The 20,861-nt window shown below is 37.6% G+C and overlaps 2 protein-coding genes across 5 annotated transcripts in view; one reads left to right on the top strand and one right to left on the bottom strand.

Annotated features, from left to right (window-relative positions):
• Window positions 1-99: 99 nt before the first annotated feature.
• On the bottom strand, window positions 100-14,514 carry lcmt1 (leucine carboxyl methyltransferase 1). Its single transcript, XM_030122675.1, has 11 exons — window positions 14,137-14,514; window positions 12,013-12,104; window positions 11,751-11,872; window positions 11,407-11,483; window positions 10,332-10,393; window positions 10,107-10,209; window positions 8,512-8,632; window positions 6,009-6,110; window positions 5,822-5,913; window positions 1,037-1,134; window positions 100-797 (listed from the first exon to the last, which is right to left on the bottom strand). Exons 1-11 carry the CDS (start codon window positions 14,220-14,222, stop codon window positions 775-777), a joined length of 978 nt encoding a protein of 325 aa, XP_029978535.1. The 5' UTR covers window positions 14,223-14,514; the 3' UTR covers window positions 100-774.
• A 5,492-nt stretch (window positions 14,515-20,006) lies between these two features.
• arhgap17a (Rho GTPase activating protein 17a) overlaps window positions 20,007-20,861 on the top strand; it is a 42,536-nt gene continuing 41,681 nt past the window's right edge. For 2 of the 4 annotated variants that reach the window (XM_030122671.1, XM_030122673.1), the window contains exon 1: window positions 20,007-20,557. In XM_030122671.1, the coding sequence (XP_029978531.1) occupies window positions 20,505-20,557 (53 nt within the window). In that variant the 5' untranslated portion in view covers window positions 20,007-20,504. The remainder of the gene's footprint in view (window positions 20,558-20,861) is intronic. The other 2 variants (XM_030122672.1, XM_030122674.1) reach the window with 2 other exon arrangements.

Here is a 20,861-nt window from a genome sequence, read left to right as displayed (position 1 = left end):
CTGGTCCCTCCTCCTAAAGATAACTGACTCTGAGTTGGATATGAACTCCATAAAAATAATGTAATATATACAATGGAGTATTTTTCTTTTTTTTTTTTTTTTTTTTTACACAAAAAGACATTTTAATTCAACTGCACCTGAACAGCATTCCACAAATATAATGTATTACAAACTAATTGTGTTGTTCTCTGTTGCTGTTTCAAAACTAGAGGCGACAATATAATACAAAACCTTTCAAAACCAGACTTGAATTAACCTACAGTTTCATTCACTTCATGCAGTTTAAGACAGATTTACTCACATGCATGTACAGTATATTCATAAATAAACCTTAAATGGCACATAAAAACAGAGCAAACACACATATATGACATCTCTAATCCTTGAAATGCCATCCGTTCAAGGAATTGTCAAATATTATTGATGATTGTGGAGTTACAGACAACAATGTCTCAGAGCAAAAATAATAAAACAGACTCATAACTCATCCAATCTGCAGTCATTTACAGGTCATCCGGTGCCGGTGTAGCGACAATCCTCCTCACACCCCTCACCCTAATCACCTCCAACCTGTGCGAGGTTATAAAGGACACTCATTGGAGCACATTCTGCTGTTGCTGAGAGTTTTCACACTGGAACAACTCCCAGATGAGTCCTCCGTGGAAGAACACCAGCTTCCTCTTTCTCCACGTCTCCTTTATTACACATCTTCTCTGGTTGTTGATTTTGGCGAATACACGTGTGAAGCTCATCAGACTACGGGCAGTTTCATACTCAAAATGCCAACTGCGCCAGACCTGAGGAAATGGAACATGACCTGTTCTTGTTAATGACAGCAGCAGATATGTTGACATATGGATGGGTGGAAACATGAAGAATTTTACACATCTGTGTAACCTTAAACAAATAAACTGAGTGACAGCTTGGCGCCATAGCTGCAGGAGTTAACACTCAGGAATTTAGCAGCTAAAACTTCGATTTCCTACAGTTTATATGTCTTTGAAATGTACATGGAATGTAACTGTGTGTTACGTACCCAGGTTCAGTTTGTCCTTGGTGGCCCAACAGATGCTATAATGTTGAAGAAGCTGTTGCAACAGCTCCCTCTCATCAAGGAACTCTAGTTGTTCGATTCTAAAGGGAATAAAGGACAAAGTTAAGGTTAAGGCCCTTTAGCATTTCCCCAAAGAGAAATTCGGTCTCTGCATTTCACCCATCCAAATATCAGGGTTCCTACAGGTTTCTACAAGTTAAATTTAAGACTTTTTAAGACTACTTAAAACAGAATTTAATCACAGCCAAACATAAGAATGAAGGTCCGTTGTTCACTTTCAAAACAAGCTCTGTCTTGATGTATACTGCTAATCCAAATTTAGCTATGTAGAGCCATTTTTTCAGCACCACACGAAACATGCTAACTATATCTGAATCAGGGAACATGCATTTAAACAGCTCTGCAATTCCATCATTGGCATTGTAGGACATGTGTTTAGCTGCAGTATGTAGACTGCCCAAAACCTCTGCTTTTAGGGTCGAGGTAGAACCAAACATCTTTCAGAGGTGGATTTTTGTTGCTGCTGTACTAGGCGCACAAGTTGGTGTTGACCCTCCAAGTTCCCAGTCAGCTTTCTTGGGCGATGCACATGACTAACGTTTGCAGGTGTGTTGGGCTGAATGTTTCTCACAGAGGGCTGCAAAGTTAGTCATAATTGGTTCCTAATTTCAGTATATATATTGTCGGGTTGGAACAGGTGGAACTGAGTAGACTAACAATTTCTTTGCAGCTTGGACATTTCCCAGACACCATCCATCCATCCATGCATTTTCTCCCGCTTTATCCGGGGCCAAGTCTCGGGGGTAACAGTCTAAGCAAGGATGCCCAGACTTCCCTCTCCCCAGACACCTCCTCCAGCTCTTCCGGGGGGACCCCGAGGCGTTCCCAGGCCAGCCGAGAGACATAGTCTCTTCAGAGTGTCCTAGGTCTTCCCCGAGGTCTCCTCCCGGTGGGGCATGCCCGGAACACCTCCCCAGGGAGGCATCCAGGAGGCATCCGAAACAGATGCCCGAGCCACCTCAGCTGGCCCCTCTCGATGTGGAGGAGTAGCAGCTCTACTCCGTGCTCCTCCCTGGTGACTGAGCTCCACACCCTATCCCTAAGGGTGCACCCAGCCACCCTACGGAGGAAGCTCATTTCGACCACTTGTATCCAGGATCTTGTCCTTTCGGTCATGACCCAAAGCTCATGACCATAGGTGAGAGTAGGAACGTAGATTGACCGGTAAATCAAGAGCTTCGCCTTCCCAGACACATTTAGACACAATACAGCGAACAAGTTTATGGCAAGATAACTTTAGACCTACCATATCAAATTTAATACCTTATAAGACTTTTTTAAGGTATTAAATGCAGATTTGTAAATTCAAGACTTTTAAGACTTTTTAAGACCCCACAGGAACCTTGTAATATACACACACTACCCTAGCAGTAGCATTAGCATTAGCTAACCGTCTGCATCACTACTGATGTTGGAAAAGCCCGTGAAGGAGGCAATATGTCACTGACCATACCTGACTGATGGAAGTGACTTAGTACTTAAGCTTCCTTGAAAACAGGCAATAACTTCAGTTACCGGACAGAACCATTGGTATTATACGTGATCTTTTGAAATAGGTAGCAATGAAAATTCTCTACAGCTACCCTTTAAGTCACTTTATTTTCCCCATAGGGAAAGTGGCTCTCTGCATTTTACCCATCCTAATACATACACACACTACCCTAGCTCAGGAACCAACTCTAGGTCTACATCAGCACCGTGGTCAGGGGTGCTGACAGAAGAATGGACCTACATGTATCTGTTTGTAATAATGGGGAAACTGGAACACCCAATGGAAACCCACATGGTGTGAAGAGAACAGGTAAACTCAACACAGAAAGGCTCTAATTCGACTGAGAGTCAAACCCGTAATCTGTGAGACATAGTGTAAGTGCTAACCACAACACTACCACACTACCAAAAGAATTAGTACAAATATTGAATCTAGAGCAGAGGTTTCTAATCTCTATCATCTAAGTAAAAGTGTACACCTATGGCAATTCCTGATGTATTTTTGAGGAGACTTCAAATTTCTCGATTCTTTCACTATCAAAACAGCTGTCAGTTCTGACAGTTCAGATCTCTGTTTAAATGTAATTTTTGGTGTCTTGTGTCTTTAACACCATTCAAATTTTTCATGTGTTTTATGTTGTTTTTGTCTTGGTGTTTGCTGTCTTTGTTGTTTTAAGCTTGCTACACCTTTAATGACTGAAGCCTCTCTACATTTCACATGGTTTTGCTAAGGTTGAAATCTATAACAGAATAATCTGCAGGTTTGAGGAGGATAATTTCATGACTTTTTAAGACCTTTTACAATGTATCTTTGGCCAGACTCAGAAACGCTGCATAATCTTTTCCAGAGAACACCAATCTTCTTTTATAATTAGGAGAACAGAATATAATATCATGTTATTGCTGTATATTTTCCTATATTTAATAATATCCAGAGAAGGCAGACAAAACATCAAGGACAGGAAAGATCTTGCAGAGCTCCAGACCTACAACACATACTTTTTTAATTAGCACATAATTTTTAACTGAGTACACTACTTGGTTTTGGTTAAAATGTACTAAATTTAGCATTAAAGGAAGTATTTCCCTCTTTTGCATCACCACCTGATGGTCATGTTGGTTTATCATTAACCCATAAAGACCCAAAGACCCACCGGCAACCAAAAGCATAGTCACCTATAATGTTTAATACCTGTTGATCCACTAATTCTATCAATACATGCAAATAATTGGTGCAAAATGCAGTTTGTCATCTTTTCATGGTCATCAGATATGACCCATTTGGACATTCAGAGGCTCCGTAGTGAATGTGCAAACACCATCATCTTCTACTACACTGATTCACCAGTAAAACCCATGGAGTTTGATAAATGACAGTGGATGAAGACATTCCGTTTTACATTCATTTACTGATATCTTTGCTGAAGAAGTCACTTTTTCGTCAGTATTCACTGTTTTTACATAATAATGTTTGAATTTGAATTTACTCTGAGTTTTCATGAGCATCTAAATTAAGTACAGGAAATTAAATCTAAAATACAACATAAAATGCATGATTTACAGTGAAAATGTCTAAATACAGAGGATAATATTGTAACAAATGGTGACAAATCACTTAAGAAAGATTAAATAGAGAGAAAAATTCATTTGGGAAATGCCACAAAATTAGCACTGGGTCTTTATTTGGGGTGCAACGGAATAGGTAGCCCACGCTTTCTGTCCTGAACAATAGAACCCCTTCTCATATATTTTTGGACACACAGTCGTATAAAACAGGCATGTGTACACATACGGCCCAAAGGGACCTTTTTAAAAAAAAAAAAAAAAAATTACTGTTGTGCATATGGATGGATATGGGGGTATAAAAACGCCACGTACGCATTTCCTTGTAATAGTGTATCACAGTATTGTATGTGTACCAGAGTCCTGCACCGGGTTGGGAACCCGCGGGAACTTAAAAGTGAGTTACTGTGTAGACAATGTGTTTAGTGATGGATCAGGTTGGGTTGGGGGTCTAATGTACGTGGGTACAGGTGGATGCGGATTTGGAAATGTGGTGGATCTGTGCAGGACTCTGATGTGTGTTGAGTCTAAAGCCGCTTTTCTGTCTGCCTGGCTGCCTGTCTTTCTGTCTGTCACTCACTGAAGGGCGGGGCTTCCCTCCACTGCATGCTCACATGCATGTCCAGAGAGAGAGAGAGGGAGAGAGACTTGTGGGGGCAGACCTGCCTTTTGCCACCAGCGCAAAATCATTTGAAATGCCAAAAACCTGTGGTCCATAAGGGCAGATTGTCCCATGCAGGGCGGACCAAACACGGATTTCCTGAGTACTGTTGCATCCCTGGTCTTCATGGGTTAAAGATGTCTTAAAAACAATGAAAGACTAGATGTTTTATACATATTGTGAATGCCTCATATGTGTATCAATGCCTGAGAGCTCTGGAAAAAAGGCTCAGACATATTTTTTTCTCTGTTCGCACAATCCAGTACAAATTCATGAACATATTTTCAGTACCTGAAGACTCAGTCACTGCCAATATGCAAGTAAACCAATTAAAACAAATAGAGCAGTCATATCACAGCAAAAAACAGGTAAGAAAACAGTCCACCTTAAAAACTATGTGCTACTGTTTGAGACGTGTAGTGAAAGGAGCATTACATAGTCTGTTACAGTTGAAAGAAACCCTTGCTCTGTGTTTTAGGCCATAGATAAGCATCAATGTGGAAGTGAGACTCAGCCATGAACAGGGGTGCTTACAGTGGTCTACATGTGGTCCATAGTTAAGGACAGGTTAATTCTTCTGTAGTTTTTGGCATTATGTGGCAAAAATTCCACTAATGCCAAGTGGTTTGATAGCAAACATGACCTCTCTAGTTTCTGTAGACTGGTTTATGATTAAAGTAAATGTTCCCCAGAGAGAGTTAAATATGTGATGTGGCTCATCACAAAAGCAACATTGCAATTCTGATAAACATGATAGTTCACTTTTCGATTCACTTCATATGCTGGAATAGCATCAGATCATCTTTATACTTCATCTTTTATTATTTTCTATTAAATCTTTTAAATTACTGCTGCAGAAGGAAAGTGTAATTCATAATGTTTTTTCTCCTGATTTGGCTCCTGCAGCCCTAAGGAAAATAAACTATATGCAGTTCAATGAAACACACACAGTTCAGCTCAGACGGCTATGGTTAGTGTTAGTCTATTATTACCTTGCCACATCATCTTGTGGTAGCATACTGTAGACCGTCATCATGTCCAGAGCATCAGCATGTTCCCAGCAAGCCTTCAGAAAGCGCTCCTTCTGCAAACACCACACAATACACAACGCACTGTCAAGGTCATCTTTGTAATATATTTCTGTTAAAGTTTTAGAAAAGTTAAGAGCTGGAGGGTTACCTGCGAGTCCAGAGACTGGCAGACCTCTACTCCTGCCAGAGTACACTGGCGACGCTGGAGGTTCTCAATCATCACCTGGCCAAATCGATCGCTCATGTTCACCTGAAAATGCACAAAATACATTGTAAAGATTAAACTTAAAGTTGTTCTCTTTAGAAAGGCTATATGTCAACTGCTGCAGCTTTTCAGTTGTAGTTGATCATTCATCCCTCCAACAAGAAAAACAGAAAATACAGACTACCTATTTCAGGGGTGTCAAACATGCAACCCAGGGACCAAAACCGGCCCACCAAATGGTCCATTCTGGCCCGTGGGATGAATTTCTAAAATGCAAAAATTACACTGAAGATATTACAATCATTTTAGTTCAGTGGCCACATCAGAATCAAAATATTTTATTAGTCTCAGGGGGAAATTATTGGGTGTTACAGTTGCTCGATTCAAGTATAATGAAAAATAGCAGAAAAGAAATTATCAATACAAAAAAAAAAAAAAAACACACAAAAAAAAAACAATGTAATAGATGTAGTAATAGACATAGACACAGATGGACAAACCTGGTTGCTAAAGGGGACTAAAGATGAAATGGTTGTTTAGTTCAAATGTATATAAATTGGCATTACTTGTTTGTAAAGCCTGGAAAAAGGGGCAGATGTGTTTGTTTAAATAGGTCAGTGCATTGTCTTGTTTGTATCTATTGTGCTTATTGTCTGGTATTTGGTCTTTGGTTCATACTTTTGGTTTCTTATAAGCCCATGTAAGGGCTGGGCATATTCTTATGCAGAACACATAATAAAAATTCATTCATTCATTCATATACATATTTAAACACTCTATTAAGACACAAAACCCATTCAACCCCATTTAATCTCCAATGTGTCGGACTAGTAAAATACTATCATAACAACCTATGAATACTCACAGCTCTAAATTTTTCTCTTTGTAAATGTAAACATTTTCATATAATTGTACTGCATTTACACTAAAACAAACTATCATTTCACAAAACATGTGAATAACCTCAACAAATATGAACCTGAAATGTCTAAAGAGAATCAAGTGCAATTTTAACAATATTCTGTCTGTTAATAAATGTTTTGTGCATTTGTAGATCCACTGTGATCTGTAAGTTGTAATTCACATGTGTAAATGATAAACTGAAGCATAATATTGTTAAAACTATAATTATTTTTCTTAATAACTTTCAGTTTGTTCATGTTATTACCTCCGCCAAGGAGGTTATGTTTTTGCCAGGGTTTGTTTGTTTGTTTGTCTGTCTGTTTGTTTGTTTGTCTGTCCGTTAGTGTGCAACATAACTCAAAAAGTTATGGACAGATTTGGATGAAATTTTCAGGGTTTGTTGGAAATGGGATAAGGAAGAAATGATTAAATTTTGGTGGTGATCAGGGGTGGGGGGGCCCACAGGGGGGGCCACTGATCATTAGTGTGCAACATAACTCAAAAAGTTATAGACAGATTTGGATGAAATTTTCAGGGTTTGTTGGAAATGGGATGAGGAAGAAATGATTAAATTTTGGTGGTGATCGGGGGTGGGGGGGCCCACGGGGGGGGGGCCACTGATCGTTAGTGTGCAACATAACTCAAAAAGTTATGAACAGATTTGGATGAAATTTTCAGGGTTTGTTGGAAATGGGATAAGGAAGAAATGATTAAATTTTGGTGGTGATCGGGGGTGGGGGGGCCCACGGGGGGGGCCACTGATCGTTAGTGTGCAACATAACTCAAAAAGTTATGGACAGATTTGGATGAAATTTTCAGGGTTTGTTGGAAATGGGATAAGGAAGAAATGATTAAATTTTGGTGGTGATCAGGGGTGGGGGGGCCCACGGGGGGGGCCACTGATCATTAGTGTGCAACATAACTCAAAAAGTTATAGACAGATTTGGATGAAATTTTCAGGGTTTGTTGGAAATGGGATGAGGAAGAAATGATTAAATTTTGGTGGTGATCGGGGGTGGGGGGGCCCACGGGGGGGGGGGGCCACTGATCGTTAGTGTGCAACATAACTCAAAAAGTTATGAACAGATTTGGATGAAATTTTCAGGGTTTGTTGGAAATGGGATAAGGAAGAAGTGATTACATTTTGGTGGTGATCGGGGGTGGGGGGGCCACAGGGGGGGGCCACTGATCAGCCTTGGCGGAGGTCTGCGCTCTCTGAGTGCTTCTAGTTCCCATTGCTTTACAGAATAGTGTGGAGATGTAAACATTTTCCTGATGTAATTTCACATTTTACACTCTAAAACATAGACACATACTTGGGGTTGATATTATTTTCAGTTATTATGTTATTATTTTACTGGTCCAGCCCACTATAGATAATACTGGGCTGAATGTGGTCCCTGAACTAAAACGAGTTTGACAGCCCTGATATATTTGATTAAATGCTTGGATTAGATCCTCCAACACCAAAATAAATTAACTTCCAAATGCTCGCAAGAACTAACAGAAGAAGCCGACATCTGTACCACAGCTGAGTCATTACCTGTTCATAGTTGATGAACATGGCAGTGTGAAAGGTTTCTGCAGCCCAGCGAACTAGATTGGAGGAGTGGGCGGGCGTCATGTACACCAGCACACACTCTGACACCAGGAGTGTAGGTAGTCTGGAGATGAGAAACACAGAAAAGTGTAGTTAAACATGATAAACACTAATCCTTGTCTGAAGCACAAAAAACAGTGGGAAAACCTGCCTCAAACTAGCGTTAATCCTCATGGCCTTAAACGACTTACAGTTTAAGGTCATGAGGATCCAACATGCACTTAAACATGTCCTCATATCATTACTGTAAGGGTTTAATTTCCTTCCTTTACTTCCTTCTGCTCGGTAAAAGGTCCCTTGTAGTTTGAGCGAACTTTCTTCAACACAGTTTACCTTTAGGGTCATTTATACAAAATATTAATAATCTAAAAAAGAACTGTCCATAGAGACAAAAACAGTACATTTTCATCTAAAAAGATCATAATTTGGAATGATTCTGTATGCCTCATGTAATGTTGAGATACATCTTTGAATACATTTATGTACAGAATAAAGATTTTATAAAGATTTTCTCCCCCAGCGGTGACATGAACATTACTTAACAAATAGATCAGCACATGATTAGTGTGAACAGGAGTAATAACAGTAAATAAAAGCTGTACCAGTGTTCACATGTGAATCTGCAGAATACTTGAGGATGGATTTAGAAAAACTATGAACTTGTGCATTAATGATTAAGTTGGAAGTAAAGCACTGAACAAGCCTGAACTGTCAACACGTCAGATAAAATACAAGAAAAAAAAACAATGCTTGTGCATCCTAACATCACACACAGGTAAGACTGGGTATTATATCAAATTAATACTATTAAATGTAATACAGATTTTTAATTGAGCTTACTTGTTCAACAAAATTCAAAGTGGAATTGACTGCTGTAATATATTGTGACTATGTTGTTTTCATCAAATAATGCATGGTACTTTTTGTAATTGTTAGTTGATAATGTGTACCTACAGCATAGAGGTTTGACAAAGAAAAAGACTTTGAATCATGTTTTCTTCTTTCTGTTTTTTTAATGTTGTTGATTTGAAATTGATCAAAATCATCTGTTGTCCAAAAACATTAGTCATTTCTGGCCGTGTCACCTAGCCATGTCTACAAGCTCCAAAGTTGTTTTGTTTTTTTTTTTTAACATCAATATAACCCTCTCAAACCATTTTATTCTTTATTTTAAAATTTAGCTGCATACACAGTTGTATTCTAGTGTTGTACTTCAAGTTTCAAAATACTACTAGTATTTTTAACAGTCTGATCTCAGCTTTCAAGCCCATAGGGTGAGACAAACACAACACATTGTGGGTGGGGGATCTCTTCAATACAGACATGAATATCTACATATCCACGATAACTCACTGCTGAGCATGTGACTCTTATCTGAGCTCTCTCACAGTGAGTAACACAGAGATATAACTAAAGCCCTGGATTCTTTCAGATGTGGCAGCGCAAGAAAGACAACTGACAGGGCATTGAAAAAGACTTGCTCCAAAAGATTAACTTGAATAACATGGAAAATAAAACTAAGACAATACATCACATACTCAGGGTTAAGCTGGAATTTCTTCAGTTTTTCGTCTAGGTTGGAGATGTCTCTGAGGTCTGCTCCGAGGATGCAGTAGCGGTCGGAGTCAAGGCTGTGGGCATCTGAACAAACAAATAAACACATCAACAAACACACACACAAGAGATGGAAAGAACTGGCATTTTTCATGTATAGAGAGGTTCTGAAATAACTGTAACAATTACAGCTGTAACTCTGTTTTTACCTAGCAGTAGGGAGTCTGTTGAGTGGGTTTCAATGACAGGTTTGGACAGTGGTGGTTTTGTTCTGTTCCAAAAAAAATGCTGTTATTACAATTAATATAAAAAAGTAAACATAAAAAATATAATCACCATTTTAAGACAAACATGTGAAAAATACATGAGAGCCGGGAAGCCAAAGCAAGGGTTGGAACCCAAAATGGACATAGGGCTGTTTTTATTTGGTTGGCAACTGGCCAAGAAATGTACATAAATATTACAATTTGTGAAACAATTTTCCAAAATGTAGACAGAAAACAATTCTAATGTAGATGAGTTTATAAATGTTGACCTCAGTAGAGCTACGTGAAGTGCAGAGGACAGTTTGAGTAATGAGACAAAACTGGTGCAACAAGACAAAAATCATGTAATAGATGAAACTGGACAAAAACAATGCAACGAGGTAAAAAAAAAAAAAAAAAGATGTGAAAGATGCAATGAAACAAAAAGGCTGGACCAAACATTACATAAACAACACGACAAGCAAAAATAATGGTGATCCATGGTTATTTATAGCTTATATCAGTAACTTTGAGACCCAACTAGACACAAAATTTCTCTTTCCTGTCTTCAGTTAAAAAATGTGAGAACAACTTCATTACAGGTTACAACATGTAAAGTTTAACAAAGCATGTTGCTTAAGATACCATTGCAATAATTACTATAAATTTAGTATTTGCCCTTGTAAAAAGTTATTCCTACCTAATATGAGTTTTACCTATATACTGGTAGTTGTTGCATGCACTGGAGCACTGTAACATCTAAAGTGGAAGGCTCTGTCTCCCTCTACAGATTTCTATCTTGTACTACAACAAAATGTAGAGAGTAATAAAAGCGTGAGCCACTTTCCCTGCCTTTTGTTCAGAGTAATGTTTATGGTAATATTAATCTCAAAGATATAACAAATTCTTAAGGGAATTCCATCTTAAGTTAAAAATATTCAGCTTTAAGTATGTTACACTGCATCTCGTAATCAGAAAAGAGAACCTGTGGCTGATTAGTTAATAAATGCCATATGGGGGAAAAACATGGTTGTCTTACTTTATATTGTGTATTTTCCTGGCCACAACAGTTGGAAAATCAACTTCAAAGTACTTCCTTGGCATGAGGTTTTTATCCTGTAAAGCACACAGACACATATGTTGGGTTTCTTTGCATTCCGGAAACATTCAACTTTTAGATTTTATTTTAGATTAAAACAAGTCATAACCAGCTAATTTAATGATATTTATTACAGGCCCTGCACTAAACAAATCTTGATCCCAAAAAAGGAAGTGAGTCCTTTTTAATGTGACTGTGAAAATGCATTTCAGGTCACATTTTTACTTTGAATACCTCAGCCGGATTCAATGCAGACTGAGAGTTTTTAAGCCTTTAAGACAAACCTTTAGTCTCCAGAATGTGGTGTCCAGTCCAGCACCAAGATTAATCACTTGACAGTCACATTCTGCTTTCCTTATAAATGCATCAAGGAGATGATTTACACCTTGAACGCGAGCGTAGTAACCTGTCAGACAAGACAAGGAAATATAAAATGAATGTGTACAGACTAGTGTTAACATAACTTTTATACTGGCACAGAAATCATACAATGTGTTCATTTGAAATTAACTACACACATTACAAGGAAATGGTATGTTAACTTGCCTCTGTTGATTTCAGGAGCCTTTCTTTCCCCTACAGATCTGGCAAAGTATTGAATATAAGGGTCCTTCCAATAGCCTTTACTGGTAGCGAACCTGAAAAACAAATGTAATAGAGTTAAACCTAAACAACAAGACAACAGTGTGCTTTATCAGCAGAGACAGGCAGTATGTGAGTAAGGAATACAGCAAAAAAGATAAGTAGGCTTATCTAAGTGGTGGCATACAAGGTTAGAAATGAGAGCATAGCCTACTTTTTTTTTTAAAATGATGAATATTTAAAATGCTGTCCATATTTTTAATGCAATTCAATGTGTCTTATTAATGACCTCATCAGAACACTGTGCTTTGAATTTGGTAGATTGTTTTGTTAAACAATAATTTCTTTCCTCACACAAACACAATTGGGCCAGATCAAGCAGTGACACATTTCATGTTCAATAAGATCTGTGTTGAAAACTAAATAACTTATCTCCAAGTTTAATACATGTATGAAACAGGTCTAAGTAAGTACTTTCACATGACACATGTTGTAATTTACAGAAATAAACTGTTGGGGTAAAACTACTTAAATTACTGCTGTGTGACACAGGGACTCAAACTGAACTTTTTTTTTTTTCACTTTACACAAATGTACAAAACATGCTGTCTGCCTAAGAAATCGATACTAAATTAAACATAGGGCTTTAGCTATGATATTAAACTACAATTGTGATCAATATTAGATAAAAATGTTTAAATAAGAAGTTTCTAGGAACACAAATATGTTGTGACACAGGGACAGCAGTTTGTCACTTTGTTCAATAGTCAGAATGAAAGACTTTGCTGGAACTAAAACACTACAAACATGCAAATGAACTTTTGTTTAACTTACATATTACAACTGAAGTGATATATACAGCTAATAGCTGAGCATATTTTGCAAATAATTTGATCGTACATAACGTTTCTAAATTCTTGAACTGTTTAATAATTAGTTCCTACAGAGTCAGAGATTTGAAATATCACTTATACAAGCAAGAGAAAATATTATTATTAGTCAATAGGGCATTTACATATTTTAGTCCTTTTTAGGTTTCATTTTATATTGATTATATCTTTATATCTTTTTTCTACAAGTGATACTGAAATTTTGCAAACAGTTTCATAAAATAAAGTTCTTAAGCTAAAGAATTTGCCTATTAGAGAAATGATAGATAAAACTTTAACTTTTGACACTGATGTTTACTTTTTCTTGATCTTGCCCAATTGTAAAAACCTGAAAAATTTCTAACAGAAAATCCTTATATTTTGACTTAAGGACCAAACAATCTGTCATGTAGTTTTCATAACTCCATACTGTATTTCATGTTTCTGTTCAGTTGTCCAATGTGTAGCCTTTTCCTTCCTTTGTATAAGTCAGTGTAGTCCAGGGCTGCAACAAGTACTTGATTAGATGTCGGGAGTTAAATAAATCCACAAATAGTTGATAATCCCTGATGATCTGTTTGAGCAGTTTTTTAAGTTGGAATACTTCATTCCACCCCTGTAAAGGAGAATATTTTCTGGTACATTTTTTCTGTGGCAATAAACTGAGTATCTTTGAATTGTGGACAAATTAAGATTTTTGAGGACATTGTCTTGAATTCTGAGAATCACTTTTTCTGACATTATCAACCAAATAATTTGTCAATTGACTGAGAAACAACAAAATGTACTCATTTGTTGCAGCTCTGAGAGTCCTCTGGAATTTACGCTGAATTTGGAGCATTGGGCTTCAAACGTGTGACCTCTCTGCCCCCTAGTGGTAAAATTTACTAAATAGATTTTAAGACACACACTGACAAATAAGGCATTTATAGCGTCCATAAAAAAGTGAATTTTGCACTTTGAGTGCAGATTGGCATAGCCAGATCAGGCCTAACAATGAGAGTTAAAAAAAAAGGCAACTGTCTTTTAAGAGAGACTGTGAGATTTTTATTTACACAACAAAAAGGAAATAAAATATTGTTAATGTTAAAATGTATCTGTTGCACTTGACCGATACTGCAGTTGTTGGTGATTTCTTTTTCATGGCTACATTTATTTAGACAAAAGTGACAGCTGGAGTTAATGTAAATGTTTAACTAGGATACTCCATGTACTGTACCTCTTGCATGTCGTTGCGTCGTCGCACGTCGTCCTCACTGCTTCGTCTGCAGTATCCGTGTCTGTGAAGGGTTGCCGAGCTGCCATTAATAACACTTACTTTCTGTAAATAACATTAAAACCTCAAGTGTTGCATAATCTTGTCCACCTGCTTTACACTGACAAACTACCACTGGCTAACTGGCTAGCTTAGTTTGACAGGTGGAATTGTTGAACAAAATGGAAAGGAAGGACAATAAAACTATGAGCATAGTCGAGTTGCTCAAGTACGTGTATAGATTAACTACGACCTGAATGAAAATATGCAGGTTATACAGCGGAAACCATAATTTAGTGTGTAATAACAACTTGCTCCGTACAATTCAGTTCAGCAGTTACACCGGAAATAGTAGCGTATTTGCTTCCGGGTCAAGATTTTCATATTAAAAGTAATATCCAAAAATAATGAGAATTTATTATAATTCTTCAATAAATTGTGTTTGTAAATGGTAAATGTTTCATCTTACTGCACCCCAGTATATCTCATAAATAAATTTTCTCCTCCTCACTCCTCTAAATTTATTAGTGCCTCATGTTTTACATAAATATTTACACAATGGATAACACGACAAGTTTTTTCAACAGCCCACAACACTTTGTGAAAGATTAAACCAGACCAACCTTTCTTGCTTCCACCGTTTTAGAAAGAGTTATGAGCATTCAGACTCACATTTCAGATGTGTATTTGTTGTTAACATCTCCACCACATCATCTCTTTCCAAAAAATGTTCAGTCATCCAATATCACACTGCAAACTGAACAGAGAAAAAGACCAATAACTGGAAACAGGTATGTGTACCACAGGATCTGAAGGTTTTTTTTTTTTTTTTTTTTAAACAATTTTTGAAGGACTGTTTAATCTACTGTATTTGAGTGTGACCTTAGTCACGTCCATAACTTCAAATTACAATTGTCAGAAATACCAGTCACTGTCTAATGATTATTCTCATTACAGAGAAAACTGTAAGACTCGTGGAAGTGAGACAGATTAGTGAAAGGAAAAAACATTAGGGAAAACATGAAAAAAGGTGCAGAGTGAAGATGACACAGATCAAGCCCCATGAGACATATGGACTCCACAGCAACAATAACACAGTGTAGGTTAAAACAGAATGGCAGACATTTTATATTTATGTCTCATACATCTCATGGAATTCCTTTGCATCATCATTGTGGCTTGTTTAACATAAGTACAGACTTTGACTCTGGATCTAGAAAATCACATGACAAAGAGGAAGACCTTCTGGAGGAAAAAAAAAAAAAAAAGTTAAGCATCTTATCTAAAAAAATCAGTCTGAGAAACCACACAGACAACAGTCCATTAAGTCTGTTGCAGCTTTAAATTGTCTAAGATGCAGATCCATACAAATGGAGAGTACTATATACTTGTCACCAAATTGACCTACAAAAAGCTGTTACAATTTCTACAGTTCTGCAACCACACAGATTTAAACCAGAACATTACAGTCACATAAAATATTTGCATCGGAATATCTTTCCACTCTCAGAGGTTTCCAACTGCTGATATTGCTGAGATGATGGAACAAAGATCTTAATGGATTACCAGGGTTGAAAACTTGACAGTCCATCACCTGAAAGGCAGATGGATCAATAATTTCAATTTATCGTAACAGCATAGTGCCTCTGGCTTCTGATACATGTCTATATTTTCTGGTGTTTATACAGTGTATTGTATTGGTATAGTGAAACTTTACTGACTCACAGCAAAAATATCTAGGCTCAAATATGTAAGCTAGAGAGTCTATTTTCCTGCACAGTGTCTTTTTTTGATTCCTCTGTACTTGGATATTTGCATTAATTTGATTATTAAGCCATGTTTATAAATATATTTAGGAGACAGCACAATTTTTGGCAGCTTTCAGTATAACTTGTTAGTTATTAGTCAACATAAACTCATTGAAAATTACAAGAAAAACGTATTTTTTAAGGGATGCTTTCAATAAAATAGTATTCACTTTAGGTAAAATATCTCCATGGACTCAAGAAAGTAAATTTTACGTTGTTTTTAAGCATTATAATGATATGAGACGTTAACTGTTTCCTTTAAAATTACAGTAAAATACTGACAGCAGTTGCTGTCCACTTTTAATGTAAAATAATACAGTGTTTTATATAATCTTTTGTATTTCTACAGTGACGCCACTGTAATCTACACTCTGTTTCAATAGTTCCCTTTGTTTCAAACATTAGACTCTTGACTAACAGTATGTATAATGTTTAGGATCCAAGATTGAAGTCGAAAACCAACAAGCTTGGTGTGTGTGTGTGTGTGTGCGTGTGTGCGTGTGTGCGTGTGTGTGTGCGTGCGTGCGTGTGTGTGCGTGTGTGTGCGTGTGTGTGCGTGTGTGTGCGTGTGTGTGTTTACAATTAAAAGTGCACAAGCCCTAAAATACTATTTAAAAAAAAAAAAAGACAGCACAGGACAGGACAGGGCAAGTGGTAACATTACAGAACGGTTCATAAAAGGAAGTGCTGCCTGAATAATTGCAGTAGTTTTGCTTGTAGTAAACTGTGCAAATGTCTGTAGCTATGTTGTTTTTTAAGGACTGCAACAATGAGCATAATATCTACTTTTCTTTCTTTTCATTGAGATACAACAAGAAAATACAGGGAAATATTGTGCACAGTAGAAATGAAATGAAATGACTCACACAGGCAACAGTGTGACCTCTGTTCCCATGACAAAAAAGAGCTCAAATATTAAGAATCATTTGACATGTTGGATCAAAGATTAGAGCAGTAAATCTCATATTGTCTGGCCTGAAGAGATAAGTACAAACAGTACACACTAAATACTGGACGCTTTGGATTGCTTTGGCTTGTTTTTAATGCTGTTCTCATATTTCCTGTATATATTTATAATAATATTTCAGTTATATAGGAAAACTGTAAAAACTTCCTCCATGTGGCACCGGCGTAAACATTGATCTGATTATAGTTCAAGGTCTGTGCAAATGTTGTATATGTGATTATATTGTAGATGAAGAGGAAAAACAGTAATTTTATCTGTTGTTGGACCAAAAATAAAATGGTGCCATAATATAAATCAGAAAAAGTACAATCTGTTTGTCTGAGTTTTGAGAATTTTATAAACTTCTCATTGATGAAATTGATCTTTGAATGATTGAATGTTCTTGTACCAAAGCTATTTGGTTAAATGATTGTAAAATATAACTGTAAAAGTGTCAACACAATGGGAGCTGCTGGTGGAGACTATAAACCAACAAAATGCTAAATACCAGTTGGTCAGTTCTCTTTCTCAGTTACCCGTGCTCAGATTTTGAATACCTTACCATCAGAAATAAAAACATCATCTAATGCAGTGTTTCTCAAACTGTGGGGTGGCCCCCCCCGGGGGGGTGGCAAAGGCTTGCCAGGGGGGGCATGGGATCTCTCCTTTGTGTTTTGTTTTTTTTTCTTCAGGTTATAGAACATGCAGCAGGTGGAACTAATGTTTTAGCACTGAAGCACCCTGGACTCATTTTAGGGATGTACAACAAACAAGTTTACTCAATCAGTCAAACTGTATTTATAGAGCGCCATATCATAACAAAAGTTATCTCATGACACTTTACATGTAGATCAGGTCGAAACCAGACTGTCAAGCCAACAGAATCCTCCAGCAACACTTGTGACTGGCGATGGTAGCAAGGAAAAACTTCCTTTAAACAGGCAGAAACTTCGAGCAGACCCTGAATCCTGAAGGATCGTCATCTGCCTTGACCAGTTGGAGTTAAAGAGAGAGGGTAAAGAAAGAGATAAAGCCATGGTGATCGGTCATTAGACTAGACAATGAGTTTAGGTTTGGAGGATGGACAAGAATTTTACTGAAAAAGAAACATGGAAACAAAAGGAAAACTGTGATGCTCTTAAAAAGTAAAAAAATAAATAAATAAATACTCAAGTCAAAATGAAAATATTCCAGTAAAAGTTATATTCTGTACAGTGGTGGCCAAAAGGTCTTTGGTGTATCAGAAAAACAAACGGGGAAAAAATTTAAAGAACTGAAGCATGTTAAGAACTTGTGTCACTACAAAAACCTTTTGGTGACAAGTGGAAATAATTACATTATTAGATGTAGTGTAGTAGAAGAGTAAAACACCCTTCTGAATCACTCGTGGTCAATTTATTGTTGGTTTCATTGCTTTGAGGAGCTCATACACTTTTTTTTTGGCAGTTTGTTTTTATATGTATAGTTTTAAGAACATAGAAGGCAGCTGACCCCTGTAATGACCACTGCATCAATGACATATTTTTAAAAATGCATTTACATATCATCCCTGTCAAATTATTTTTAATAAATAAATAAATAAGATTAATGAAATTTCATGGAAGCAGCCTCGTGTTGTTTGAGTCATTCTAACAAACTAAGCCTCTTCTACGAGGGCTGTTCAATAAGTTCATGGCCTCACCCAGAAATACTGGTTGTTATAATACAGGATGTTACATTCTTTCGTGATGGGATAGTGATGCTTGAACATCGATGGACCAAGTGCATTGCTGCAAATGGAGATTATGTTGAAAAATGAAATATAAATGATCAGTCTGTGTTGTTCTGTTCTGGGTGAGGCCATGAACTTATTGAACGGCCCTCGTATACACCAGTGGTTCTCAACTGGTCTAGTCTGGCAAATGATAGGCCACGACTCAAACTGATAAAGTTAAAATTTATCTGATGAAAATATGCTGTGTTTTGAACCTGAAGTAATACCAAATATTGCAGTATGCCAGCACAAAAGAAAAGTTTAACCTATAAAGACCCAGTGCTACTTTTGTGGCAGTTTCAAAATTATTTTTTTTCTCTCTATTTAATTTTTCTTAAGTGATTTATCACCACTTATTATAGTATTATCCTCTGTATTTGGCATTTTTCAGTGCAAATCAGATGTTTTACCCTATATTTTATTTACTGATTATGTAGATGTTCATTAAATCTGAGATTAAAGTTAATGGTTATTATATCAAAAACATAGAAAATTTAAGAAAAAGTGACTTTTTTAGTAAAAATATATCAATAACTGAACATAAACCAAGTGTGTCCATCCACTGTCATTGATCCAACTCCATGGGTTTTACTGGTGAATCAGTGTTGTAGAAGATGGCAGTGTTTCCATGTTCACAACCTCTGAACATGGGTCAAATGGGTCATATCTGATGACCATGAAAACATGACAAACTGCATTTTATACCAGTTGTTTACATGTATTGACAGGATTAGTGGATCAACAGGTATTAAACATGATAGATGAGTAGATGCTTTTGGTCGCTGGGGGGTCTTTGGGTCTTTATGGGTTAATGATAAACCAAAATGACCATCAGTTCGTGATGCTAAAGAGGGAAATAGTACATTTTAACCAAAACCAAATAGTGTACTCAGTTAAAAATCAAAAGTACATTCAGTCACTTATTCAAGTATTAATCATAAAGCTGACATAACAATCAGAGCATTTCCGTAGCAGCCACTTGAAACACACTTGGTGTTTTCATGCAAAATGAATTCAATAATTAAACTGCAATCAGTATTTCTTAACTTTTTTTTTTTTGCCCAAAGTCCACGACCCACTGAAATTGGGTTTGCGACCCACTTTTGGGTCACGACCCACCAGTTGAGAATCACTAATCTACACCACTGTCAGAGATGGAGGTGATTTTAGGGCTTTGATCATATACCCGGGTGTAGAGGACCTCCATGTCTCCGTGTGTGCGTGTGTGTGTGTGTGTGTGTGTGTGCTGTCAGTGTCCAGGGGGAGGTGGTGCTGTCTGGCGGATGATGTTGTGGAGTAACGTTACTTCCTGCTGCTCCGTGTGTGTGCTGGCAGAGGCAGAGGTGAGCCGCCACCACCACCTCCACCGCTGCTGCTGCTGCTGCTGTTCACTGCGCTCTTCTCTGGGAAAAAGCGGCCAACGGATTATCCAGCTCCGTAACGTTAGCCCGACGAGCTAACGGTCACAGACAGCGACCGAGGAGGGTCATGAACAGCCGCCGGAGCCAGTGAAAGTTCGCCACAGCTTACTTTGGGACTTTAATGCACGGAAAAACACACAAAAGGAGGTCCACGGATCATGCCGTCGCCCCCAAAGGGAACTTTTCTCTAGAATTTCCACTTGGGAAAGGCTAGCTTAGAGGCTAGCAAGGCTACAAACTATTTTTAATTGGCTTTGGGCTCAATGGCTGTCGCTTGTTTCTCCCTGTCATAACGACAGCTAGAGACATTTGGAAACGGGGAGAAGCCCCGTCAACTTCATGCCAAACCAAAGTCCGGCTTTGAAGCGTAACTTCGGGAAGACTCGAGTGGGAAGGGACCGAAAATGAAGAAGCAGTTCAATCGGATGAAACAGCTCGCCAATCAAACAGTTGGCAGGCAAGTATTAAACCTAGCGTTGTTTACTCATTTAACAGTCAGCAACAAACTAGCAAACACATCTTATTAAGCTCACTTTAAGAAATGCATGTAGAATTAACCTAAACCTACTGACTTTTCTTATGAAAAGCTGTTAAGAACAAACATATAAACTAGTATATTAAAGTGTAGACGCCTTTCATGAATGAAAAACTAGCCTGTAATAGCTGACACCCGGGCTTCAGGACATGAGACTTATTTAATAAAGTGTGGAAGGGGGGGTGTGTGTGTGTGGACTGTTTCCCACCGCCATCTGAACCCAACC

Source organism: Sphaeramia orbicularis, chromosome 19, assembly GCF_902148855.1.
Source record: "Sphaeramia orbicularis chromosome 19, fSphaOr1.1, whole genome shotgun sequence".
In the NCBI taxonomy this organism is placed as follows: domain Eukaryota; kingdom Metazoa; phylum Chordata; class Actinopteri; order Kurtiformes; family Apogonidae; genus Sphaeramia; species Sphaeramia orbicularis.
This window is presented reverse-complemented; position numbering and strand designations above follow the sequence as displayed.